At 39.6% G+C, this 27,674-nt stretch overlaps 1 protein-coding gene across 1 annotated transcript; it reads left to right on the top strand.

Moving 5' to 3' along the window:
* Positions 1-1,034: 1,034 nt before the first annotated feature.
* Positions 1,035-27,014, top strand: TIPARP (TCDD inducible poly(ADP-ribose) polymerase). The gene is made up of 6 exons (XM_065942655.1): positions 1,035-1,275; positions 4,141-5,093; positions 19,797-19,965; positions 21,268-21,428; positions 25,459-25,737; positions 26,417-27,014. Exons 2-6 carry the CDS (start codon positions 4,180-4,182, stop codon positions 26,862-26,864), a joined length of 1,971 nt encoding a protein of 656 aa, XP_065798727.1. The 5' UTR covers positions 1,035-1,275; positions 4,141-4,179; the 3' UTR covers positions 26,865-27,014.
* The last annotated feature ends 660 nt before the right edge of the window (positions 27,015-27,674 follow it).

The following is a 27,674-nucleotide window of genomic DNA, read 5'->3' as shown; positions in this document are numbered from 1 at the left end:
GCAGGAGAGCAACTCTTTGGGAGCTGTGTTCGTTTTCTACCAGCTAATGGGGATACAGTCATGATTAATTTTCCTTGATTTTAACCAGGGTCTACTTTCTCCATATATAGTGATTATATGAATAGTACTTCTTCCTCCACCGCTGAAGAAATATTCAATAGATTGATTCACCATCCAGGATGTTTTACAATCCAGAAAATTTTGCAAATTCGGGACACACGCCAAATATTTTAGAGGCGAGTACATGGTGCTACGAAAGCTCCATGAGGACAGGGAAGGTGTCTGGGCTGATCAGGACTGTAGTCTCCACTTCGCCCTCAGCATGCAATCCGCACTCGAAAAATATTTGTTGAATGAAAAAACAAGTCATCACGGTGTTTGTAGCCTTTAAAAGACACATAAACGTGCTTATACCTCAACACCCCAAAACAAAGTTTCTTTCCTGCAATGCTGCAAATGTTTCCCGTGAAACCGGTATGCCTGCAACCAGGTCGGGCAAGCGCTCGCCCCGGTGCGGTGCGGGCCCGCCCGTCCGGAACGGGGCGGGCGACCTCGTCTGGCCGCAGCAGCCATAGCAGCCGGTAACCTCCTCTCGGGGTCGGCGGCTTCAGCGGCAGGAGGCCTCTGGTGAGGAGGCAAATAAACAAAGCCAACCGCACAAAAACGGGTTGTTCTGTTTCACATCCTCCCTCGTGTTTCCTCCGAACAAAGTGACCCTCCATCTGTCCGCAGGCAGGTGGAGCTCGCCCCACCCACGCGGCGCGCGCCTCGCCTCCTCACAGCTGCTCGACCCTAGACGCGTGTAGACGCGGACCCTCCAGGCCACAGCAGGCGGCGAGAGGACACGCCTCCTCCAGGGAGCACGCGGCGCCGCACGCACACCTCGCGCGCGCCTCCTCGCGAGCGCGCGCGCACGCGCACGCGGGGCGGGCCGCCTTCCCGGCACCCACTGAGCTCCCGGTCCCCTCCCCCCACCCCACCCCCTGCCGCTCAGGCTCCGCCTCCGCGACAGGGCTGCTGAGAGGAGGCGACCGGAAGCCACTTTAAAGCAGAGCTCGAGGTGACAGGCGAGCGAGCTGGTTCGGGAGTGCAGTCGCGGCTCTCTGCGCTCCCCGCGGCAGAATGGCCCGAGTGCCACTCGCCGCTTCGCGAGCCTATGACTCCTAGACGCCGGAGCCCACCCTCCGCGCCCAGCCGGCGGCGCGAACACTGCCTGCGACCCGGCGTCGTCCGGCTCAGCGCCTGTGGTCCGTTCTCTCAGACAGCCCGTTTCAGGTAAAGGACTCGGTTCTGAGGGGCCGGTGAGGAACCCTCGCTGGGATGGTGGTCGCGGAAAGGGGTGCCGGCCTTGCTGCCTGCTTTCACCGATCTGGGGTGATTGGTGTTTAGACTACCTTTTTGTACCGAATTCACTTGGATCCAGTCAGTATTAGGATGGCATTGATTTACACTTCTAGTCACTTCGGGTCTCTGGCAGGTGTATAAATGGGAGTAAGACAGTGGGTTTAGTCGAGGCCGCCGGCGGCTCCGCGTTTCCACTAAGGAAGGGAGGCTCGGGGGCGCGTCTATGCGGTCGCCCCTGCCGGGCAGACCCCTGGCGTTCTGAGGCGCGCAGCGCGGGGGAGAGCGCGGCGGCTGAGGGAGCCTTCCGGCAGACCCCGCGTTACGGCTGCAGCCCAGAAGTTTGCAAGCTGTTTTCAGATTAACTTTAAAGTCCTCGCCTTCCTCCCCGCCAGCCCGAGAAACGCCCTCTGCGTTTCCTCGGCTCTGCTCAGGTCGGTCCTCCGAGCCTCGCAGGGCAATCTTTTCGGGAAGGTCGGTCGAGGAAAGAAATTAAGGCGCCGCGAGTGGCTTCTGGAAGGGGGAGGGCAGCCGGGGCGGGGGGTCGCTGGGTGGGTGGGAGGAGGCTGGCCCGGGGGTATAGGAGCAGGAGGGGGTGGGATCCTCGTGAGCACCCGGGATCTGGCCGCGAATCGGCTGCGCCGAGCACAGTTCGTGCGATCCCGAGCGCCGAGCTGCGCAAACCGCCGCGGCCGGCAGGAGGCGTCCCTCGGACCCCCGGCCGGGATCCCAGCGTCGTTCTACGCCCAGACGGAGTCCTGAGTTGGGATCCGGGCGGTTTCCCCGACGGTGGTGGGGTGCAGAGTGCCTGAGAACCGGGGCATCACCCGGGGGCATCGTGAGGTGAATGGTGAAGCTGTAGGTCGCTGGCAGAGGGACTGGAGGAAGTGTCCTTCCAATCTTTATTTTTTTTTCTGTTATGCAAACTAATTGAGGAACTGGGTTCTAGTGACTTCCTCACTCCAACCACTCCTCCAGTTCTCTGCCTGTTTCTCGGTTTTATTTCTGAGTTGGACAGAGGGCAAAAATAGGAAAAGTTGTGGCGTGTGTGTGCCCTCGTATAAATGAACTGAGTTTCGTGTCTGTTTTGCCTTGATTGGGTGTGATAGGAGTGGTTAGTGTGTGTGTGTGTGTGTGTGTGTGTGTGTGTGTGTGAGTGCGTGCGTGGGGGAAGGCACAGGCCGGTTTGCTGTGGAGAGGGAATACCACAATCTGTGCCAATTGTGCCTTAAGGCAAGAGCACCAAATGATGAATAATAACGCCTGGCTTGGCTGCCTTCCAGTTGATTTATGTCTTATGTCAAGTCCCTCCTTCTTCGTGAAGCTTTCCCTAACAATGCCAGCTCACACTGAACTCTTTTTTTCTACCTTTTCTTTTGTACTTGCCGTGTGCATTAACGCCTCGTTATATACTGTTTTTAATTTTTCCGAGTTTGATTTATTATGCACTTTTTACACATGTAGACTTCTAAATCCCTCCAATGAGATCTTTTATTCTTTTTTCTGGGGACTCAATTTTTTTCCTTTTGTTGCTTTTCTTGACCCATAAAGGCTTACGGAACTTGCCATTTAATTGGTGCTTTTTCTCCAATAATTCAGCTAGAAAATATCATGGAGCACCCACTGTGTGCAGTATGCTAGGCACTGTACCCTGGATGCCTACTTGGTGAAATCATGAGCCCTTGCAGCAAAGATTTCTTTCAGTCTATTGGATAAGGGAGAAGAGGATTACTTGCTCATCACCACCCTTTTTCCACCTGGCATAATGCTCAGTAAATATTTTCAGAATTAGTTAATGAATGCTAGATTGTGGAGGAGACACCATTCATCATTTTGCAAAGTTTTCTTTGCTTTTTAAGTTGTAGTTTTTTTCAATGGGTCTGATTCTTCAAAGAAAGCACTTTTTAAGTCCCTGTGTAGTTCATTAGGAACCTGAAATTTGCTGTGTTTTGTTTTCTTGTGTTATTTTTCTGTGCCTTCATTTGTCTTTTTTTTAATTCACATATGTAGCTTTTCTGAAGACAGGGAGGCCCCTTTCTGTATTAGGAAGTTGTGTTTGGTTTCTAAAACAGTGTGCAGTGGTTGTTGCTGATATAGCTTCTGTTGCTAAATAAACCCTGGTATTCTTCCGCTACTAGTGGTAATGTTTTGGGGATTGCAAAAGTAGACCCTTAACATCCTTGGGGAATATATTGGAACTTTCTGCATCTAGACATGCTTCAACAGGTTCCTGGTTTTCTCCCATATAATATTTCAGTTGAGAGCCTGCTTCCTGAGTATAGCCTCATACTGCAAATTCACTCACAGTTAATTTGCAGTTTTTCCTGCATTTGACAAACTTTTTTTTTTTTTCTTTTTTTACAGTTTTTGTCACCTCATGAGACAGGAGATACATAAACAACTGTGAAGAGAACCACAAAGCAATAGAGATGTGGTTTCCCCACTGTCATAGATGCACGTATTTCTACCCCTCTCTCCACTCCATCCTAGACTTGAACTATAAAAATTCATATCCCAGCAGAATTACAAATCATTTTATATTAAGTCCACAAATAAATGTCAGGAGCCTAGTGGAGAAGATGCTATCTCTTTCATCTTTACCTGTTTGTGGGCTTTTGAATAACCTTGGCTCCTTTGGAGCCTTGATTTTCAACAGAATTAAAAAGTGCCCTGTAAAGATGAAATATAGTATAGGAGAAAGGATTTCAGGAACTTAGAGACTAAAACAAAACATAATGATGAATGAAAAGGATTCTGTTGTTGTCAGCTTATAAATGATCTTCTTTCCTTTCCTTGTAGGATTTTTAGACTGAGGAGCAATTGGAGCTAATCCACATCATGGAAGTGGAAACCACCGAACCTGAGCCAGATTGTGTAGTGCAGCCTCCTTCTCCTGATGAATTTTCATGCCCAGTGAGACTCTCTGAGAAGATGACTCCATTGAAGACTTGTTTTAAGAAAAAAGATCAGAAGAGGTTGGGAACGGGAACCTTGAGGTCTTTGAGGCCAATATTAAACACTTTGTTAGAATCTGGCTCACTTGATGGGGTTTTTAGATCTAGAAACCAGAGTGCAGAAGAGAGCAGCTTACATGAACCTCTGGTGAAGAAACCCTTGGAAATCAATACATCGTGTCCACCTACTGAAAACAGTATGTCTGTCCTGATTCCTGATGGGACAAATGTTGGGGGCCAGATGCCAGAAGCCCATCCTCCCACTGATGCTCCAGAGCAGGTGGTTCCAATCCAGGATCATAGCTTTCCACCGGAAGCCATCGGTGGGACAGGGGCAGGTTCTACAGCAGGGCACTTCCAGACTGACCTTTTGCACCCAGTTTCGAGTGATGCTCCTGCTAGTCCTGACTGCATAGACAAAGGCATGGATTATGTTCCAGGGGTTTTCCAAGACAGCAGTTTTACAATCCAGTACATTTTGGACACCAGTGACAAGTTGAGTACCGAGCTTTTTCAGGACAAAAGTGAGGAGGCCTCCCTTGACCTTGTGTTTGAGCTGGTGAACCAGCTACAGTACCACACTCACCAAGAGAACGGAATTGAAATTTGCATGGACTTTTTGCAAGGCACTTGTATTTATGGCAGGGATTGTTTGAAGCACCACACGATCTTGCCATATCACTGGCAGATCAAGAGGACAACTACGCAAAAGTGGCAGAGTGTATCCAATGACTCCCAGGAGCACTTGGAAAGATTTTACTGTAACCCAGAAAATGATAGAATGAGAATGAAGTATGGGTATGTATTCATAACTATAAAGTTATTGTTAAATCCTAGAGAGAAGGTAAAAAGGCTAAAGGCTTAGTAGGGTGGTTTCTTTTGGTAGTAACCTAACAGGTTTTATCCTCTTTTTCTACTTTTGTTCTTTTGGCTATGTGCTATCCTGATTTTTCATGGCAGTTGAATGCAGGCTATTTATCTAACCAAACAATGAAGGTTTTATGATTTGAACAATTCAGATGTCACTCTGTGCAATATGTGTGTGACTGAGAACTTGCATATACATTGAATACTGTGAATCAAATACTATTTTATCAGACAGGAGAGCTTCCTTTTGAAAGAAAATCTGTGGTGAATCTTATAAATTATGAATGCTTAATTTATCTAATTTTAAAGTTTTGCATACTCAGAAGTTGCTATATTTTTAAAAGAAAGTAGTGGTAGTTGAAGATTTTCATGACCCTCTTTTCATTTTGAATAGTTCAAAAAATTTTTCTGTGAATGATTCTGAGACCCTCCCAAACTTCCGAATTATGCCCAAACATGTTAAGTTTCTTTTTTAGTTTCCTTAAAGCTTTTTACTATTAATTTTATTATTCTATTTATCTTCCAGATAAACTGTTCCACAACTCAGTATTTTTTTAAACCTGAAAGAGTCTTTTAACAGTGAGTGAAGGTAAAATCTATGCCAATGGACATATTTATTTGTCATTTACATAAAAGCAGTTATCCTCATGTTTTTGTAGGCAAGACCTACATTGGGTTGACCATTTGGAAAAAAGATTGTATAGAAAAACCCAAATAACCTTTCTGGCCAACTCAATAAATAAATTGATTCTTTTAGTATGGGTATCCAAGCATTATTCACTGATAGGGGAACTGAAATTCCCACATCTGCATTCTTTAATGAACTTGGAAATAGATAAATAATAGTTGCTACATATAAAGTTGCTAGTGCAAAAATGGTTGTATAATAAGCACTGATCTTTGTATTCCTAAACTGTTTCTCCTGTAATATAAAGGGACTTACAACAAGCTAACTATCCTAACTCAAAAGTTCAGAAGAACTTTGTGGAGAGTCAGTTTTGTTCACTAATAAGTTATACGACTTGTGTCTGGAGAGTCTGAAGGCAAATGGTGGTAGTGAACTATTTCCATGTTGTCCAATACTGTTAGTTTTGATGTTAACCTTCCGTGTTCTAACAGTGCCAGAGCATTGTTGGTAATAACCTGGCGTTTGTTTAACTTCTGTTGCTCCCATTTAGTATTAGGTAAGTGGTTTTCTTTGAATATTTCAGTACACAGACCTGTCTGTCTTTTTAGCAATTTTATTATCATGAGACTGGAATTTTGCATCTTGTGTTTCAAAAGCTACCTGTGGAGCAAGATGAGAAGCAATATAAAGCAATATAAAGCCCAAGTTTAGAGGCATTATTATGTAGAAGACCTCTTGGGATAAAAGTAAAGCTTATATCAAGAATATAGTTTTCCTGATCATAAATGTATTCTCTTGATAATATAATGCACTCAAGATCCTGTCCTGCTTGGGTAGCAGAATATTATAGAATTAGATCCTATAATAAAGCTGACTACTTTTGACTTATTTTTTTAAGCCAGCATTGGAAGAGAGAAAAATGTTTTCCATTTTGCCTTAAAAATCTTTTTAATAAGGTATTGTCCAAAATCTCTGTTGCCTATGAGCTAGCAATTCTAATTGGTATGTCAAGGGTAATTAATTTTATATACTCTCAAAGCCACTCTAATCCTTCCATCTCCAGATTGCAAAACTGTGCATAACAGTGGCCTCTCACTTCACTCTTATGAAGCAGATTTCCAGTCTGCTGAGTACTTGAGCATCTTGGTACATTAAGTTTCTGTCTGAATTGGTTGAGAAGAAACTAGCAGGATTATTGTCCAACACATTATGTTCTCTTACTATGAGCAAGACAAGACAGGTATTTTGATCACAGAAAATCCAGGAACTCTTAGGACAGCAGCATATTGAGTATTTTATCCTTTGGTAAACTTTCTTTGCTGAAAAATAGACATAGAGGAAAGCCCATATGCATTCATTGTTGGATCAGTTATAAAGTAGTTGCAGTGAGTGCTTGATTTCCAACCCAGTTTTAAGGAAGTAAATATTTATTTGACACTTGAGAGGAAAAGTTTGAGAGAATTGTCATTATAGTTACTATTGCTGGCACTGTGTTGTTACTGGTGGTCAGTGGTCCTGCCCTGATAAAAATAGCCCAAAGTATTGTTAATTACTAGTAAAGTGAAGTTCACCGTGGACTACAGTAAGAACTGTTGTACGATTGTAGATACTAAGTGTCAAAGATTGGGTTTGGGGAGTTGACCTGTGGTCACCGCAACCTGGTCTCCCTTGTATTCCGAAGCGGTGTTGTGTCTCCTGGCAACAAGATGCAGATAACGGCATGTTGAGCCTTGCTGAGAGATTCACAGACAAGCTGGAGCAGCCCAGGTTCACATGGTTACCACAGTATTTGGCTAAAGCTATTAATCTCTGTGGTCAGGCCTGTAAAGCTGGTCTGTCTGTGCAGATTGCACATAACCAGGAAGTGTGTGTTCAGCTGTGTATATGCCCAAGCCGAACCTGGCAGTCTCTGGATTCAGGAATAATGAATGGCAGTTGTTTATCCCACTTGTTTTCCGAAGTTTATATGACTTGGTAAATCATTATTATATACTATACCCATAATAGTTCATTGTATGGAACTTGGGGAAAGTTCATAGTTCTGCGTCTCTAGCAAAGATAAGAGTTCATAGTTTCAAACTGTGTAGATGAAATTCTTTGGTTTTTGCAAATGGATTTAACATCTAACTTAACTCAAATGAGATGTGCAGTGTTCATTTTATTCTTAAGAGTGAATGGAAGGAAAGTTGAGCTAGATAAGTTCACAGGTACCTTCCAACTATTAGTCAAGATGCGTAGCTACTAAAAACACGTATAAAAATGGGATTTCAGTAATAAAAGTGAAATTTGCTTCATTATATGGTTCATTATAATGAAATTATTTTAACTATTCTTTTCCAATTTTGCCTTCACTCCAAATTATATTATTCTACTTTGCTTTCTCACTGCTTTTGTACATCTGCAACATCAACTGAAAACTGGTTGTATGTATGAACTCCCCATATTTAGATGCTGAGGCTTCTTTTGCACACAGGATGAGCTTTGGAGAATTTCCAAATCCAAATACACAGTTAAGAAAACAACATCAAATGTGTGTTTTCCATTAAGAAAACAGTCTCTGACAGTTTAGGCATTCATCCTTAGTAGAAAATGATAACTAAATGGCAGGACTAAGCACTTTTAAAGGGGTCTCACTAACTGCAGAATACCATTGTAGAGAATGTGCAAATCTCCCCTTAGCAACTGAGATCACCATTAGTTTTCACATTACATTCATTTTTAAGTGTGCCAGAATAGTCTCATAGTTATTATCACCCATAAGGAAGAGGCACTGTGCTGACCTTATTTTGGAGGTAACCTATAGGTGGAAATATGACCAGTGACTTATTTCTAATTCTGAATTTCCTGAAAAAGGGAAGGATGAAGAAGAAAGTTGCAAACACTGACTCCATGGTTAATTTTTGTCAGAAGATTGTGTTCTTTTCTCCTCTTTAGAATTAAAACTTATTGATAAAAGCAGTTTTGGGGCTTAAGCCTAGAGTGTTGTCATAGCTGTAGTTCATTAGTTTTGAGTGATTTTGATTGCTCATTGCTCTTAGAAGTTTGTTTCTGTTTTTTAAAAAACTGTCCAAGGGACAGTACCATTAGAAGACTTCACAGGAACTGTGTGAAAGAAGGAGAATTGCTTATTAGTGATAATGAAGAGCACATGCTGTTCTTTTCTATATGACTTGCAGAGTGGATTATCTAAAGTAGACCAAGCTCCTGACTGAACTCTACTGGAATAGTTAAATTAGCCAAGTTAGCTCTGGCCTGCACAGCTGTGATGATGTATGAACTAACTCATTATGTGTTATTGATAACACAGAGAGAGGAAAACAGCTGAAACTTACTATGCCTTGTGACTTTTTGGTATTTCTTGAATATACACAGCTGGATGAGTTTGAATTTATTTAAAAAATTCCTGCCGAAGAGAAAGAGAGAGCTCCATAAGCAAGAACTGTGTTTGAAGTGACTTTCAAAATGTGTGCCTAGTGTTTCAGGAGAAAGCAATCCAGTGAATTATTTTCTGTACCTCTTTATGATGCTATTTACATATGAAATAAAGCTAATTGGCTTCTGTCTATACTAATCCAGGGAAGTTACTGGGTCTGTGTAGAGCCTTCATGGGAATCAATAGCAATCATTCATTTATTCCCTTTCTGGTTTTGTCAGTAAGCAGATTAGACTTTTTGAAGCAGCTGTCACCTGGCTTCAGGTTGGGGTCAGTCTGTTCCTGATATATTCATGGTCAAGAAAATGGATCTTGTAGAGAGCAAAGATGTATAACTTTTAAATCAGACAGTTGGAGGAAATAACTTACGAGGTTATCTGATAGTTCCTAAAAATAATTGCTTGATACATTATACATTTTCTCGTTGAGTTGACTCTAAAGCTTTTACTTTTTATTGTAAATGGAAAAAATAATTCCATTCAACATTTAAAACTTCATTCTGCATATGTGAACGTGCAGAAAATGCAACTTTTGAGTGATTACTCTGTTCCTGTAAAACTACTCCCTATTGTTAAACTAGAATTTCTAGATTCTAGCTTTGCATTCTACCATAAAGCAAAGGTAAATTCATAAATTTCTTCTGGGTGCATCTTTGATCTTAGTGATTCTTAGTTTCATATTGGGTTTGGGGACTATTTCTAAAAGGTGTGAAGCAGTAGGTAACCCTTACAAACCTTGCCTACTTAGGGAATTTGAATAAAATGCAACCATTTAAGATTGTGACTGTTTTCCTGTGGCCTCTTGTATCTTATCCCCTGATTTGAGACCACCAGATTCTGCATCCTTTGTCAAAAAAATAACTTTTTTCACATTTAAAATTAGGACCTGAGATCCTCTTAACCTAGGTCAGTACCCTTTGATAATACCAGTATCCTGTTAGTTGCACTTGCCTTTTTGTGAAAGGAAAGCTTATTTTTGAGTTACAAGATGATTCTTGGTTATTCTGGAAAAACTTTTTGTAAGGCTGGTTCAGATTGGACATTGGTAAGTTTTATAAGAAACTCCCTTTGTAAATGCAGTAGAGTTTCTCTTTTAAATAAATCTGAGAATTTTAAGCTAAAAGGAAGTGAATATGAATGACGTTTGTATCTTTGGAAGATACCAGAGTGCTGAAGGTTGAGCCATTTTGTGTTTCACTCTGGGCTTGAAATCCGTAGGTAATAGCTTAAGATCTTGAGGTGAACTGCACTTTGCAACACCATCAGCAGAAACTGTACAGAAGAATAAAATATTTCTAATTAAAGTTCACCATTTCTAGGAGCAAACAAGTCATGGTTTTAGATATGAAGGGACTCTCGTAACAAAACAAGATGTTATTTTTATATTTATAGATTATTTATGGCAGTGCTTTCTAGGGACCAGGGATCATACTGCACAAACTCGCCTCTATTTAAAATCCCTGTAAGTGTTAAACATAATCCAGCCCAATCCCCAACACATTAGCTGAAAGCCTCAAATTTCGAATGTAGATTAATTCCTTGTTAATGGGAGGATTTGAAGTTATAAGGGATAGTTTCTGAGATATATTTTGAGATCTTCAAAAATGAAGGATTTTATGTAAAAATAAATTCCACTTATTGAGCTTGGTAGTTTGATTTATATTTGATTTGTGCAAAAAATAGTAGTGTTGTGCTAAATAATTATGACTAATTCTGTGAGCAGGAGCTCATTTTAGAAAGTTGTTTATATTAATAAACTTCTGATTATGAAAATTCCAGTTTGCCTTGCTGACCTAGCCAATTGCTGTTGCTAAGACAAGCGCAGAAGGGAGTTAACTAAGCCCTCCTGTTTGCCGTGACCACACAGCAAAATATGTCTGTCTCCTTGGTCTTCTCTGCTCCGTGCTGTTTACTTACTGGTAACACCCACTTGACCAGTAAAGAACCTTTCTTTGCATGGTCATCACAATGAAAGGATAAGCGTGTTATGAGAGTGAGAATGTTAGAGCAACTGTTCGGTTTCATGTTCTACAGAAACCAGTGATTTGTGAATGTGTGTACCACAAAATGTGTAAGGAGTGCATTAGAATCCCTCGTGACTTAAGTTGTCTGAGAAAGAGTTTGGGAAGTTTGTATTCTGTATGCAAATAGGTATCATTTGTTTTGGTGCTATTGCCTCTGAGCATAAGGAAGGATTTGTGAATAGTCTTATGTTGAAACCTAGCGCTTCTCATAATGATTAGAAAATAGTTTAAGCCACATTTACAGGAATTTCTCTTCATTAATTTTTTCCCCTTTTTGGATTAAGAGCTTCTTAAACTGTTACCTTCTCATTTGACATATAGCCATAAAGTGTGTGTGATTTTCTTTGCTCTGACTTTTTACCAGCACTGAATAGTCAGTGAAGAATGGCAGGGGTAAGATCCAAGAGTGAACTTTGCTTGCAGTGAACTTTCAGAATCTTGCCTGAACCCTGTGATCTTCACAGTTCCTGCAGCTGATCTGGGCGTAGGGAGGGCAAATGGCACAAACTACTCTAAATAATTTCCTGCTGCGGTTGGTCTTTGGTTTCTGACTGTCACCTGGCTTCGCTCTTTCATTTCCAGGCATTGCAAGAATAAAAATAAGCACAGGAGAAATACTAAGTTTGCCTTCCAAGGTAATAAAAGAAAGACATCCTTGAATGGAGGGCAGAGGATGTGAAACAGAAGGAACTTTGCTTTCTGATGTTAGGATCGTCCAGATGCTGTCACTCATCAGTAAATAATGCCACTTACGTAAAGTGTTCCACAATTAATTTGTTACTAAAAAATAATTTTTACTTTGGTAATTTATCAATTAGTTTGTCTGTACTAACTGGGGGAAAAGGCAAAATTTTATTTTTTTATTGGAGTTTAAATGTTTTACAGCATTGTGTTAATTTCTGCTACACAACAAAGTGAATCAGCTATATGCAAAATTTTAAATAAAAAACCTTTCTTTAAAGGAGTTATTTATAAATTTGAAAGTCAATTCAGAAATAAGCTAACAGACTGTACCTTACTAGGGGCTACTAGGAGATAAATTTTATGATTATTTATAATTAGTGTTTCATTGATGAGTAAACAAGTTCTAAATTGATGTTATTTGAAAACAGTTATTTTTAAGCAATTTGCATACAATTGATTTTATAATTATGTAGAAAAGTTTTATAAGTAAATATAATTCAGCCTACTTTATTGTCAGATTTCATATCCACAGAACTTAATCAGTTGAGTACATGGCAGGCATTTTTTGTTTTCTACTTTGAGATTAGAAACCTCTCTGTTTTAAAAATATTTCACTTGACAAGGGGATATTTACTAATCTTCATAAAGAGCAATAACTACATAATTTAAAGTAGTATAAGACATGATACATTTCTTTTCAATGTGCTATATGTTTCCTGTCCCAGCTGTTCTTATAGAAATTGTTTCACTTCCTCTTCAGGCCATGGTTGAGATGTCTCACTTCAGTTACCTTCTGAGAGTCTCAGGATATGTGACTGAACTGGGATAAAGGTTAAGGCTATATGACATTTTTGATGTCTTCAGGGTGTGAAATTTAGGCCCATGCCTCCATAAATAGATAGCTGCGAGATCTTCTGATCTCAGAATATAATTTTTATTTATGAAAGATTTTAGGCTTATCCACATATTATTAAAAAGTTCTTCTGCATTATTTGCTTTGAACTGATAGTTTTGTAATTAAAAAAAAAAAGCCCAACATAACAGTGTTTTAGTAGGTTCTCTTCCTCAGGTAGCTATTGTAATTTGCTTACAGGGGTTGCCTGAGGTAGAGAGGACTTATGATTTGTTAGGGATTTAGGAAACACTTAGGTGTACTCAGATCTGGGCCATGTCCTAGTACAGAGTTCTTTGAGAATAAACTGTTATGTGTCTGTTTAGTTCCCCACATGTTTTTGGATAATATAGAATTATAAAAACTTAAAAAACAAGGTATCCTTTCATAGAGACAACCTACCTGCCTGGCTTTTTTCTCCTATTTCTTATTCTCTCATTTTTATTTCACTGTGTTCACTTCTAGAATCACTTTAACACCACAGATGAGATGTCTGACAATTTGTAAATCAAGCCTGTGGTTTAGCACACAGATAAATCCACTCATTAACTTACTGCCTCCTCATTCACCTGTTTCCAAGATGTCCTAGGAGGGACCAAGAGAGCAGCACACACAGCTAGAAGTTTGCTCTAAGAAAGTTGATCCCTGGACACTCGAAGCCCCATTGAATCTTAAAGTGGGGAATATTTTTACCTACCTCAAAATCTTTTGAGGTAAATATATCATCCAGGTTTAATGTTAATTGTTTTATAGGTGCTCTAAGTCTCAGCAATCCTGCTTTGAATAGGTCAGGGTCTCCTTAGAGGTGGGCAGATTTAATTGCAAGTCAACATTTGATTCTTAGCTTGCTTATAACTACTGAGGGTCATACGCAAAGTAACGTTAAAATAAAAGCAAAACAAAACTCTGAGTTCTGATTTGTAGGTATGTCTGTATTTACAACTACTTCTGGATACCAAGGGGGAAAACCCAGTTGTTACCAGGACCCAAAGTCATAGTGTAGAAGTAGAGAAATTTAACCTCTGGTAAACAGTGAAAGATGTTGCTTTGTATGTAGGCAACATACAAAGATAGATCAGTTTTATTGCCTTCCCAAATAACTTCCTGCTATGTATTCAAGTCAGTGTTAGCAAAAATCTTAATTAGTGACAGAATAAATGACAGTTATTATGCTCTTTCTTCTAAAGCAGAAAGAGTACATAGTCCTCTGAAGTTTAATAACTAAACTGCTTTCACAGTGTATTTTGGTATTATATATGCCATGGCTTTGATTCTCATCACCTTGTAACATATTTGAAGGAATCTATAAGCTGCCAGATATTCCAGCACTGCTAAATGAGTTCCTGGAAACATCAAAGCCAGGTATCAAAAGCCAGCTATATTTCGTGCGCCTGTGAAATTTCTTTAGCAGCAGCAAACATACCCCATCTGTCATGCCTGTCTCAAGTCTGTAGCAGAAGAAGCCTAAATAACTCTCGATACTGCATTTGATCTTTATCCTTCTCTCATTGTGACCTTCAACTGGGGGCGACATTTTCCCTTTATATCATAGTAATAAATAATTGTGTCTGGTTAATCCAGCTGATTAGGGTGGGTGTTGATTAGTTTGAGGTCACAGGTTTATCCTTGTAGAAACCAGTTAACTTTTATAGGCAGGAAGCCAAGATTCCGAAGTCTAACTCATCTAGTTAAAACTGTACAGAGTAAGGTCCAGAAAACTTGACTTAACTGACGTTTGCTAAAGTCTGAGTTCTATATCTTATTTGCATCATCTTCCTACGTAAATGTGTTCCATCTTCTGTGATTCTAGTCTCATTTAATGGCACCATTAATCCAGTCACCAGATCTGAAACATGGGACACATCCTGGACTCCTTCCACTGCTTTTAGCCCCTTCATGCAGTTAGCCTAACTCTTAAATACTCTCAAATCGTCCCCATTGTTGCCTCCTCAGTTCTCTGCCATAATTTGTCTCATTTGCACTTCTAGTAGCTGTAGATGGCTAAGTATAGAATAATAAATGTTTATAATAAACATGCTAATAAATACTTAGCAAATAAGTGCCTATCTCCACCCTTCCCCCACCTCTCTCTACCAAGATAAACAAATCAGCCATTCCTACCACTGCTGTTGGAGTGACCTTTATAAAAGGCAAATCTGACCCTTGTTGAAATCCACCGGTGATTCCTGTAGCCCACAGAATCAAGTCCTAACCTCTTAACCCAGCACACAAAGCTCTTCATTATCTGGCCCCAGCCAACCTGTTCAGTTCAGGCTTATCTGTTATCATCCTGCTCACACACACAGACACCCTGACCTCCCACATGAACTGCATGTGCTGCTTGCTCTGGATTGCTTGAGCGGTGCTTGGTTGGCTTCTGCACGTGTCAGTCACTCTGCATGTGGTGTCCTGCCTCTCATGGTCTGCCTGCTGGCTGGCCAGACTTGGCTCGTGTTTCACCTACTCTGGGACACGTCCCTTGACCACCTTCGTGACCCTTTTCCAGCAGTGAGGCCTCCGGCAGCAGCCAGACCACCTCTGTGTCACACTTCATGTCCCTTGACCACCTTCATGACCCTTTTCCAGCAGTGAGGCCTCCGGCAGCAGCCAGACCACCTCTGTGCCACACTTCACGTCCCTTGACCACCTTCATGACCCTTTTCCAGCAGTGAGGCCTCCGGCAGCAGCCAGACCACCTCTGTGCCACACTTCACACTGCGCCACAGGGCTTGCTTGTCTTTCCCCACTGACTTTTGGGCATTTTACCATTTTCATCTTCTTAGCCTGGCCATAGCCCAGCACTTAATCATTGTGTCCACTTATGATTACGTTTGTTGTCACATTTCTTTCTTGGTTTTGAACAATTTGTAAAATGGTTACATTCTCCTGAGCTCCCAAATGCATAATCCCAAGAACTATTTATCCAACAAAGAGATTGTGTCCTAATTTCTGTTTTATTCAGCAACTATTTATTTAATAGTTTTGGTTTCCATTACATTACATTCTATCATTTATATTGCAGGCCCTTTGTACTTTTTAGTATCTGACATACACATTGTAGAACAAATGATGGTATGGGTGTTGGTACTCTGTGTGTTGATAATTATGTTGGAAATGTTGGTATGTCAAGATATTTGTTGAGTGGAAAGAGAGTCATTGTTAGTAAGCATCGAAATTATGAGAATGGGTGTTCTCTTCAGAATTTTTAATTTTGCAAAATTCTTAGATTGGTATGTGTGCTGGTGTGTTTGGTAAAGCATGTTGACACAGAATTGTTAATATTTCTGTAGTCCACTCTCCTTCCCATTAAAGCAAAAATCAGCCATTGGCTCACAATGGTTTTTTTTTTTTTTTTCTAATTTGTTGTGATAAAGTTTTATTTTGGGTGAGTCCAGATGGATTGATTCAGCCACATGATACATTTAACTAAATCTAAAGCATACTGCTCAGTGGCTGCCTCCCATTCTCGTTCTTCTCTGGCCATCCCTCAGTCAGGCTGTCTTTAAGTCAGACAGGGTTCCCTTCTGCCAGGATGACTGCACCCTGCTTTTAGGAAGCCCTGTCTCTCCTCTCTCCAGCCCCATCTCTAGCACTGTCTCTGTTGCTCAGTTAATACACATCCTGTATTGACCACTTTGACCTTTTACCTCCATCTGCTCAACAGTCTAAATTCCAACCTTTATTTAAATAAAGAGACCCTAGACTTGCCTCCTTAGCTCATGGCCTGACATCTCGCACTGTGCCTTGTAGTATGCTGTTCACATTTTCTCATGTCGTACGTATCCCTGTTGAGAAGGTTTCCTTTTCCAACGCTGGCCCTGTTATTCCCTGTCCCTACCCTTCAAGCAAAACGCTTGAAGAACTTTTTTTCTTCCATATAACCTTCACTTTCTGGTAATTATTTCCTGTTGAAGTGTTAGGTTACTTAGTCATGTCTGACTGTGTCGACTGTAGCCTACCGGGCTCCTCTGTCCTTGGGATTCTTCAGGCAAGAATAGTGGAGTGGATTGTCATTCCTGTCTCCAGGGGATCTTCCCTCCCTAGGGATCAAACCCAGGTTTCCTGCATTGCAGGCAGATTCTTTACTGTCTGAACTACCGAGGAATCCCTATTTCCTATTAAACTGTTGCTAAAATTCTTTCTCTTACAGAAAGCTATCTTGGATTGATACTGTAAAGCGTGTTATTTTCTTTACCTTTATCCATTCCTGGAGCAGTAGCCACCACCTCTCCCATAATGCTGCACGCCTTTTCTTTGTCTTCTTATTCCCAGAATGTACTTGTGTTAGATAGGCAGATGTACTGCTTCTTTGCTTTTAGATTTTGTTAGTTTTTTCTGTCTTGAAGCCAGGGACTACATCTGTTTGATTCTTTGTGTATTCCCTAAAACAGCCCACCATCACCATTTCCATACACACGACTCATAACTGGTTTCTGATAATACAAAACAATGGTTTGATAAGAGTGGTGAATGTTGAACATTTGGCTTTCATGTTGGATGACTTTTATACTGATGCAGATTGAAGAGAATAAAAACTCTTGGCTTTGGATTTTTTAAGCATTCCCTGTTTAAGGGAGAGCAGGTGGTAAAATTAATCTTATAAAAAGATAATTTAATGTTTTTCAAATTTGTTATTTTGTCCCTGTCAACTCTAGAAAAGCATATTGAAAATCAAGTAGAGCTAAAATAGTATTTTGATACATCAATCCACAGAACAGTTGATTGTAGTAAATTAGGATTTGTCATAGAAATTTCATAATGCCCAAAAGACTGAAGTGCTCAGAGAATGTAGCAAAAGCTGCAGTTTTAGATGTCTTTCTCATGCAAATCATTATGAAGTCTTAATAATATAGGCGTAAACAGAAATTGCTAGAGAGACGTCCAGAATAAAATCTGGACGGCAAAAAGCATTGGCTGTTTATAGTATAATGTATGTTAACATATTAACTGCAATACTAAGAACTCCATAAAGAAAATATTGAGGATTTGTTGACTCATAATTGGGAACAGTTACTGGGAAATAAACTTAAAGAAGGAAAATCTGTTTAGAAACTGGAAGTGAACTTAAGAGGAAGAAAGAGGTTAATATCTCTCCACTCGATAATATCAGAGTCTCCTAAAATTAAGGGAAAATTGTTTAAAGTAACTTGATGTGAAGTTTAATTTCAGTATAGGAGTTCCAGTTTTCAGTATTTTTCTTTTTTGTAGAATTTCCCAGAAACATCTTTTTAAAATTCTGGATTACGTATTCCTATTTACCATAAATAATTTTAAACAAAGTAGTGTTCAAATGTGATGTAAACTGCATTTTATTGTCTTCGCATTTCACACTGAAAATTATATGTTCCTTTTAAGACTACATCCTGCTAGTTAGGATGAAATTAGGCATTCTAATCCTCACTTGAAATTAAGCAAGAAATTACAGTTTGGGGAAGCTCTTTAGGAATTTTTAAAGGAACATAACTGCTTCTTACAAGTTATGTGCTCCATGGCCGCATCAGTTGGTATATGACTTTGAGTTTTTTGGTTTTGGTTTGTTTTTTTCCCAAAGAGAAGCTAATTCACAAATTATGAACATTGGGGTGGAGGGTAGAAAATATTTTCTCTCCCTCACATTTGCCAGCGGTGTTTAGTGAGAGATGTTAATAGGTATTCATGGTAAAAGGGAGAGTATTGTCATAGGTTTGGAAGAGTACTTTCTAGCCCTCACCATGGTATTGATACTTCAGTCTCTACCTTCACATATTTAAGGGACAGAGGAGTAGCTGGAGTAAGTAAATTGTTTAACTCTGTGTAGACAACTTTTTCAGACTTGACCACAGAATGTTTTTTTACGCAGAGTACCTATTTAACAGTCCTTGAAACAAGTTTCCCAAGAGCAGAGTCTGGAGTTTCACAGTAACCAACAAAACCCATAGGTCAAAATTCATACCCTTTTCAAAATCCTAATTACAAGAAAGCATGTCAATTATTGGGAATATCTGTCCAAACACCTGGATTTCATATGAGCCAGTTGTGAGTGCCACTGGATCTGGAGTATCTGGATGTGTGTTAAAGACATTCGTTTAGAAATCTGTGGTGGAAAGAATAAAATAATGCATTTAAAAACTTAGTCACTCTGCTTATAGCTGTGATGTTATATTTTTCTTAGGGAAATTTTGAAATATATACAAAAAGAAAAATGAACATTTTGCCATTAATGGTTCAGATGAGTCAAACACTAGATGAAGTCCCATTAAAAAAGAAACACAAATTTTTTGTACCACCCTTTATAAATTTAAGTGATTCTGATTTATATAGTGGGAACTCCCCCTCTCCAATAAAGTATGGATGCAGCAGCAGCAGACCATATATCAAAATGACAAAACTGTTCTCATGCTGAACGTTACGATAATCCAGACTTTTTTTTCTCATCATATTTTGTCAACCTTTTTTATTTTCCTTTTTTATTTTCCACCCACAGGATAAAAGATGATATTGATGTTAGGTAGATTAGCAATACTTGTCTCATCTGAGGTCATTTAGTTTTTCCTATTTTTCATCAGGCAATATTGTATATTCCTGTTGTGATGCCTCTGAAAAAAAGACAGGCTTCAAGAGAAGTTTCTTTTCTCTCTCTGCTTTCCGTGTCAGCTTCATCCTAGAGCTGACCACCTAATTGGTTGAGACCAGGTTTGGCTTATCCTCCTGTGGTGGGAAGAGCCAGGACTATGTTGATTGGTTCAGGCCAGTGATGCTGTAGGATAGAATCAATCCCTGCTCCATGACTTGGACATTTTGGCCTTGTTAAGAAAAGACATAAAGGAAATGGGGAAACCACTCACAATGATATCTTTTTACTACAAACAAAACAAGCTTTGAAAATTCTACAATATACTATACTAGATATTTGTAATGTCATATGCTATGTTTAGGTATTTCTGTTTTGGAAATATACTGATATTAACAGTTCATTTTTTCTTGGATCTTTTTAGAGGACAAGAATTTTGGGCAGATTTGAATGCCATGAATGTATATGAAACAGCTGAATTTGACCAACTACGAAGGCTGTCCACACCACCCTCTAGCAATGTCAACTCTATTTACCACACAGTCTGGAAATTCTTCTGTAGGGACCACTTTGGATGGAGGGAATATCCTGAGGTATTTACAGAGTATTTTTCCAAAAAGTGCATTTAAATTTTTTTGTCTTTCACTGTTCCTTTCTGATGATGGCTAGATAGAACCACAAACCAAAGAGCTTTTGGATATTGTCTTGTTGACAATGAATAATACTTTTCTGTCTTGATTTTTCTGGAAATGTATTTTTTTCCCATTAATTTCCTGGAGCCCGTAAATGGAATACCATTGTTAGCAGAGAGAAAATGCTTTTCCCAGTATCTTATTATTACAATAGGGACCAAGTATTTACTGTGATAAGTACTCAGACTCAGTGCCAACTTTGGAGTAATTTTAATGAGATGAGCACTAGTGTAGCTTTTGACTATATCTGGCTCCTGGTGATTGGATCATGTGTTAAACTATTTGCATTTTAGAAGACTGGGAAAAACACTTGCCCTTATGCCCCTGGAAGAAGTACTTGAAAATGTTTATTGAACTGTGGTCAAGCAAATCAGTCATTTAAAATTATATCACAAGTGCATAGGTATCCTCAGTCTGAGATGGTAAGAATAGTTCATCAATTACGCAGTGAGGTTTTTAAAATGATGGTAGTTTACTTTGCCTCTGAATGAGAATTCTGAGTCACAATTAATTGCCCTGAAATGGATTTAAAGATTAATTTCACATTCCAAAGATCTGACTTCTTTAATTGATTAAATTCATTTCCAGCATTACAAAAAGGGAGAACTGACTTATCTACCTTAGATAAGGAAATAGCAAAAGAAAACAACCTAATATGTTAATTAGTATAAAACACAATATTGAGTTAAAATTTCTTATTCTTAGGTAGTCACTAGTATCTGGTATCTTCCAAAGAGAATAAGAGGGTGTTTAAAGTATATTTGGATAGTCCAATGTAGTTGGACTGTCCCTGTGTTTTTCCTCTTGAGAGGTTTCTTGGGTTTGGAATGTAATTGATTTATGTGAGCAGTATGTACTACCATCTTTAATCCTCTTCTGAAACTCTCTTAAGGAATAGAAACAATAAAATCTCCAGGACATTTATAAGGCCTCTAATTAGGATAGACTAACCTTTCACATGTTTCATAAGGTGGGAAATCCATGGAAGCATCTTTCTGTTCTGCATCTTAGAAAAAAATAAAATTCCTGCATATAACAAGAAGTAATTTGATTCACTGTACTTTTTGGTGCTCTTCTGATGTTAACAGCAAAGTTAACTATTTTTACCTTTTGTTACATTAACATTTTTCCTATCTTATAGTGACTGTTTATTGCTTTTTTAACTCGCTGATTTTTCTTTACCTTCTGTTTTCTCCTCCATAGTCTGTTATTCGATTGATTGAAGAAGCCAACTCTCGAGGTTTGAAAGAAGTCCGATTTATGATGTGGAACAACCACTACATTCTTCACAACTCATTCTTCAGAAGAGAAATAAAAAGGAGACCCCTTTTCCATTCCTGTTTTATACTGCTTCCATATTTACAGTATGTGTCCAGCAGAAATTCTCACCCTCCATTTTATGTAAACGCACAACTTTTAAAAATGCCCAAAAGACTTTAAAAGACTAACTTGATTATCTAAAATGTAAAATTGAGTTATTCTTTAGGTTTAATTCTTTCAAAAATAGAGTTCAGATGAGCTGTAATTAACCCAGCACTAAAAGAGTGAGGATCCTCTTGCATTTTTTTGGACTAGAAAGCAAAGTAAACATTTTTCCACAACTAAAAGTAGTTCTATCTAGATTAATCAGTGTTTGCATTTGCCTCTTTCATGGAAGATTGAGATACCCTTCCAAGTTATGGGACTATTTTCTAGCCCATAAACTGCCTTGGCAAGTAGAGATTGTCCCTCAAGGTAGTGTTCTCCATTCATCTCCCTTCAGTGAACTTGCATGGAGCGAATTCACCTTTTCAAGCAATCTGCATTCTCATTTGCTCAGTAAGGCCCATTTTCCTGTAACACTCATTAAAAGTACCTGTCATACTTTTAGGTTTGAGACTGGGCTCAAACTTCTGAATTAAAGGGGAGCTCTCCTTCCAGTTCCCCCAGTGCTGTTTTTTTTTTCCTCTGGAGAGCCTGCTGGCACATTTCCATAGATGGCTAAAGCTGGGGCACATTGCCATTAGCAAGGCCATCTCCGAAAGGTAGTGTCTCTAGGGAAATCATTATCTACTCTAGTCAGATAGATCGTATTTAGAGCTTGATTTTTAAAATACAACTTGGTTTACTTGGTTTTATGAACTAGGGAGATCTAGGGTAATAGTGGTTGGCATCTTATATTCTTACTAGTAGTTTATTTCAAGTCCAAAGTGTGTTTTTTGCATATCATTATGGTAGTCTTAATGATTCTAATTTTGAGATTGCGATGGGAACATTAAAAACAAAATTTAAACAAAAATCCTTGAAATGCTCAGTACCTAAAAGCAGTTTGTTAGTAAGGCAGATTTAAGAAATATATGTTTCTAAACTTGAGGTAAACATGTGTTTTCTTCTTAGTTTAGGTGTGAAAATTTTACCCTGTGGGTTTTTTTTTTTTTTCTTTTTTTAGAAACTAGTAAAAACGCCGTTGTGTAATTGCGCTAGCACAGCTGAGACAGTGCCAGCGTCCGGCAGCTGGGAACAGACTGTGAGACAGTGGGGCTCATCAGGGAGACCCGCAGCCTGGCATGCTGGGCCAGTCAAGCACGATGCGGCTTCTGTGTGAGAGGGAGAATGCTCGTTCGGTGCTGTGTCATGGGGAAAGTTTTACTGAAGAGTGAAAATTGATTTGTTTCGATCCTAAGACTAGCAATTATGGAATACCCTTCCTTTCACCTTTTTTTAAACTTAGGCTTGTTTTGTAGAAGTATGAACTGTAAAACTGGTATGAGCAGTAGTAGAGTTAATACCACAAATATGGCCTTCCTGTTTTTGGCTTACAAGGGAACAAAGAAAGTCACTCTTTTCCTTTTCAAACTTTCCTATTTTAGTCTTCTTATCTGGAACAGTAATCATCAGGTAAAACGTAGAGCTTAGCAAATCAAAGAGATCATGCAGACATTTCAACAGGAAAAGAGTAGAGCAGCAGCAAGTTCACCAGGGTGTGATGGTGCATGCAGCCATTGAGTTCCTGTCTGCTCTAGAGTCCGGGGCTGGCCCAGAGGGGAGAGAAAGGAGAAGGACCAATTCAAAAAGTCAGATTTCAGAAGTGGATTTCTAGAGAGACCATGATCTTAGTCAGGAAGAAAGTTTTGTGTGGTTTTTTTTCCTGAAAATTTTGTTTTGAAGTGTTAGTAAGTGCAAAGGTTCCAAGAAAATGATAGGTGTCAAAAAGGCTGTAACTATCAGCGTATCAGAGATACCTAAGAATTGGGATGCTAGAGTAGGGAGGTGAGGGTGCAAGGTTAACTCATTAATTTCCTGGAAAGTTGACTCTTTTTAAAAAAGGGTTTCCCTGCCTTTTCCCCCTTCCAGTTTTATTAACATAATTGACATAAAACACTGTATAAGTTGAAAGTGCACAGCATAATGACTTTATATATATTGCAGAATTATTACCACAATCAAGTTTAGCTAATGTTTCTCAGTTAAATTTTTTTCCATGTGCTTGCTGGTTTATTAATAGGGCTAGTAAAAATCTTATTCTTGAATATTCTTGGAATACTTGAGCTAAACACACAAATACCAGCTTTCAAAGTTTGGAAGTCCATTTCAACTGACAGGACATCTGTCCTGTGCAGTCACCTCATGGTCTTGATAAGGCCCGAGACCCACAAAGTAGCGATCCTCAGCCTTTCTGGCACCAGGGACGGGTTCCATGGAAGACAGTTTTTCCACAGACTAGGGGTTAGAGGAAGGTTTCTGGATGATTCAAGCACGTTACATTTATTGTGCACCTTATTTTTATGATTATTATAGCAGCTCCACCTCAGATCATCAGGCATTAGCTCCAGAACGTTAGGGACCCCTCCCAAAAAGGACAAAATTAATTTTTACTTCATCACTGAAGTTAGGAAATGTTTTTCAGAATGGCCAGAGGAGGGAAGGAGAGTGATAAACGGTGACCTTAGATTAGGAGAATTCATTCTTCAGAGGTCCTTGAGTATATGCTCCATAGCCTTTGACTGACTCTGGCTCCCTAGAGAAGGCTAGGTATGTGGGAAGCTTGCAATGTGTCATTGGAATACCCATGAGCTGAATATGAAGCTTTCATTTTGTGAACTGATTTCCAGGCAGGAATGGTAGCAGAAGGAAGAGGAACCGTCTCTTCTGTTGTCAGTGCCAGGTTTTCAGTATAGCTGTGACAGCCTGTAACCTATTTTGGGCAGAGTGGTTGAGAGAATCTTACCTTCCTCCTTTAACCCAGAAACCTCTGTTGGTAACATCAATCCCTAACAATATTGGTAAACCTGGTGGGTTAGGACTTAGACTCTTCACAGAGCAGAAATAGAGGGAACAGCTAAAAATAAGGAGATTATAGTCTGTGTTTCCTGACATTCCTCTAGAATAGTGACGGCTTTTTAAGGAGTTACATACCTGTCAGAATTTGATTAAAGCAGTGGGGCCTCTCTTCAGAAAAATGTACCAGGCAAGGAAGGCTCTGGAGGAGTCTGTCAGGTCTTTGTGAAAATGCTCCAGAAGACAACTGTGGCAGGCCTTCTTTGCCCTGAATCTGAGTGTCAGGGTTAGGATTCCCTTTGTCTCTGCTTATTTCCTTTTGCTCTATTTTGAAAACGGCCAAGAAATAGGATTTAAATCATGTAATCAGGCAGGAATAAGTAACTGCTTGTCTAAACTCATCCTTTAGAGTAACAGACCTAAACTTAAGGTTCAAGGATATTCTGGTATCTAGGGCTTAAGGTAATTAGTTCTATCTTAAGCACATCTAAAGCTATAAAATTTGAATTGTATTGATGGTTTTGTTGTTATATGTGATATTTAAAACTGAAGAAAATGCCAAATGTCAGCTTTCTTTTGATACCAAACCCATGATCTGTTTATTTTTATAAAAATACTGATTTTTTTTTTTTTAATATTTTCTGTCATCTCCCTGTAAGCTCCCTCTTACCCACCTGCCTTGCTGTATCCATTCACTATGCTTCCCCATCTCAGTAGCCTTTAGTAGTGATATGTTTTCTGCTTAGTACAACAAAGTTTGAAGAACACATACAAATTGTTGTTACCTTGAAATGGAGTGTAACTATATAGGCAAAAGAGGAATCCAGGACTCAGAAAGGAAAGATATTTATAAATTGGTGCTTCCTTGCTTGCCTTGCAGCAGTACATTCCAGAGTTTTCTCCGTAAGGAAGCCGGGGGAAACTAATAATAGGTTATCTGTACAGTGTTCACGCTAAGGTTTTTTCTTTCCTTTAATTGATAGCATTTTCTATAATTTTTTAAACTTTTATATTGGAGTATAAGCCAGTTGATTTTAGACATTCATTTAAGCTATTCAGATTATAGTGTTAGAGCACTGTAATGTGAGTTGGACTTATGCTGAGGTTTACATGGACATTCCTCCCTCTCCCTTCCAGGACACTTGGTGGTGTTCCCACACAGGCTCCTCCACCTCTTGAAGCAACCTCCTCATCACAGATCATCTGCCCAGATGGGGTCACCTCAGCAAACTTTTACCCTGAAACTTGGGTTTATATGCATCCTTCTCAGGACTTCATTCAAGTGCCTGTTTCTGCAGAGGACAAAAGTTACCGAATCATCTATAATCTTTTTCATAAGACTGTGCCTGAGTTTAAATACAGAATTTTGCAAATATTGAGAGTCCAAAATCAGTTTCTTTGGGAGAAATATAAAAGGTGAGTCAGCAATATGAAAAGTTCAAAAGAGGTTTTGTTGATGTAGTTAATGATAAATGCAGAACATTAATAGTAAAGACTTGCATAGAACTTAATGTCATATTTTTTCATATATTAACTCATAATTCTCACAACAGACCTTCCAAGTAGGATTATTATAGTCTGCATTTTACAGAAAGAAAACTGAGTCACAGAAAAGTTCAGGAACTTGCCACAGGTCATACAGCTAATAAGATATGGTGCTGGAATTTGAACCCAGGCAGGCTAGCACCAGAGGCCTTGTTATTGATCACTTTATGATGCTGTATTTCAAGTCAGCCACAAATTAATGTAATTCGGTGTGGGGGAGCTTGCATGTGGATTTGAGGAACCTCAGAATTGAGAGACTTTCAGGTTGGTGGAATTAGGAAAGGAAGTCACCCTGAGAAGGTAAGCTGTGAGAGCTAGATTTGAAATGAAAGAGCAAGTGAACAGCTGGTTGGTGGAGCAGAGAGGGAAAGGGCTTTTGTCTGCTGTGCCAGAGGGAAGCTTAAACTTGCAGAGTGATCTTTGGTGATATTTCTGCCCTTGATGGCTACGCTAACATTTCCTCCCCATTGAAACCATAAAGAGAACATCATGCTTATTAAACTCATCTATACCTTCCTTTTTTTGAATTCCCTGTCTATTTTTGCTTTAGGAAAAAGGAATATATGAACCGGAAAATGTGTGGCCGAGACAGAATGATAAACGAGAGGCATTTGTTTCATGGGACGTCCCAGGACGTGGTCGACGGCATCTGCAAGCACAACTTTGACCCGCGAGTCTGCGGGAAGCACGCCACCATGTTTGGGCAGGGCAGCTACTTTGCAAAGAAGGCAAGCTACTCTCATAACTTCTCTAAGAAGTCCTCCAAAGGAGTCCACTTCATGTTTCTGGCTAAAGTGCTAACTGGTAGATACACTATGGGCAGTCACGGCATGAGAAGGCCCCCTCCCGTCAACCCCGGCAGCGTCACCAGTGACCTGTATGACTCTTGTGTCGATAATTTCTTTGAGCCTCAGATTTTTGTCATTTTTAATGACGACCAGAGTTACCCTTATTTTGTTATCCAATATGAAGAAGTCAGTAACACTGTTTCCATTTGAAAAATCTTGGTACTGCTAAATTATTTGTATACACTCAATCCAGCATTTGTAGCAGGTTTTGGATGGGTGGGCAGAGTAGGGAACAGCATTGGAAATAGGGCAGTTTTAAGACCATTTTTTTAAGTGCTAGAAAGTGAAAAAAAAATTTTTCTAAGAAAAACACAAGTTTTAAAATGACCACTTATTCTTTAATTACTTACTAATTGTTGTTCGCGTGCTCAGTGTGGGAAAGACTAGGATTACACACTCTTCTCAGTCACACCTGTACATCATAGGCCGCAATGTTATTAGAAGCGCTTTTATAAAGAAACAGACAGCCTAACTAAATGGGGTTTAAGCCTGGTAGAAGTTTGGCCAAATGGAGGCTGTGAGCAAATGTGAGGATCCAGTTCATTTACAAAGATTAAAACTGACTGGAACGAGTAGCACCATATTTACTCTGTCCAAAGCACTGCTGCTGTGGTGTAGGATGAGTTGATGGCATTCTGGTGGGTGGAAAGAAATTTCTGTTTCTATCAGTAGGACTGAAATATGTCACCCAACCACAGAGCATCAATGACTTTAACTGTTCTGCAGAGTTTGCCTGAGAACTCAGTTCTGTTTAGAGAAAGTAAGAGGGAAAAAGAACCATTTGAAAAATTTGTCACCAGCAAAATTTTTCATTAACTAGTTATATAAAATGTGGTTCTTATGTTAAACTTCAGCCTTAGAAAACTCAGTCTCTCATTATCATCTACCCCAGTTTGAAGGAGTTGGGCACCTGATTTGGTTAAAGCCAGTCTTGAGAATTAAAAGTATTACTTTTAGGGT

The sequence above is a fragment of the Muntiacus reevesi genome, chromosome 8, assembly GCF_963930625.1.
Source record: "Muntiacus reevesi chromosome 8, mMunRee1.1, whole genome shotgun sequence".
In the NCBI taxonomy this organism is placed as follows: domain Eukaryota; kingdom Metazoa; phylum Chordata; class Mammalia; order Artiodactyla; family Cervidae; genus Muntiacus; species Muntiacus reevesi.
This window is presented reverse-complemented; position numbering and strand designations above follow the sequence as displayed.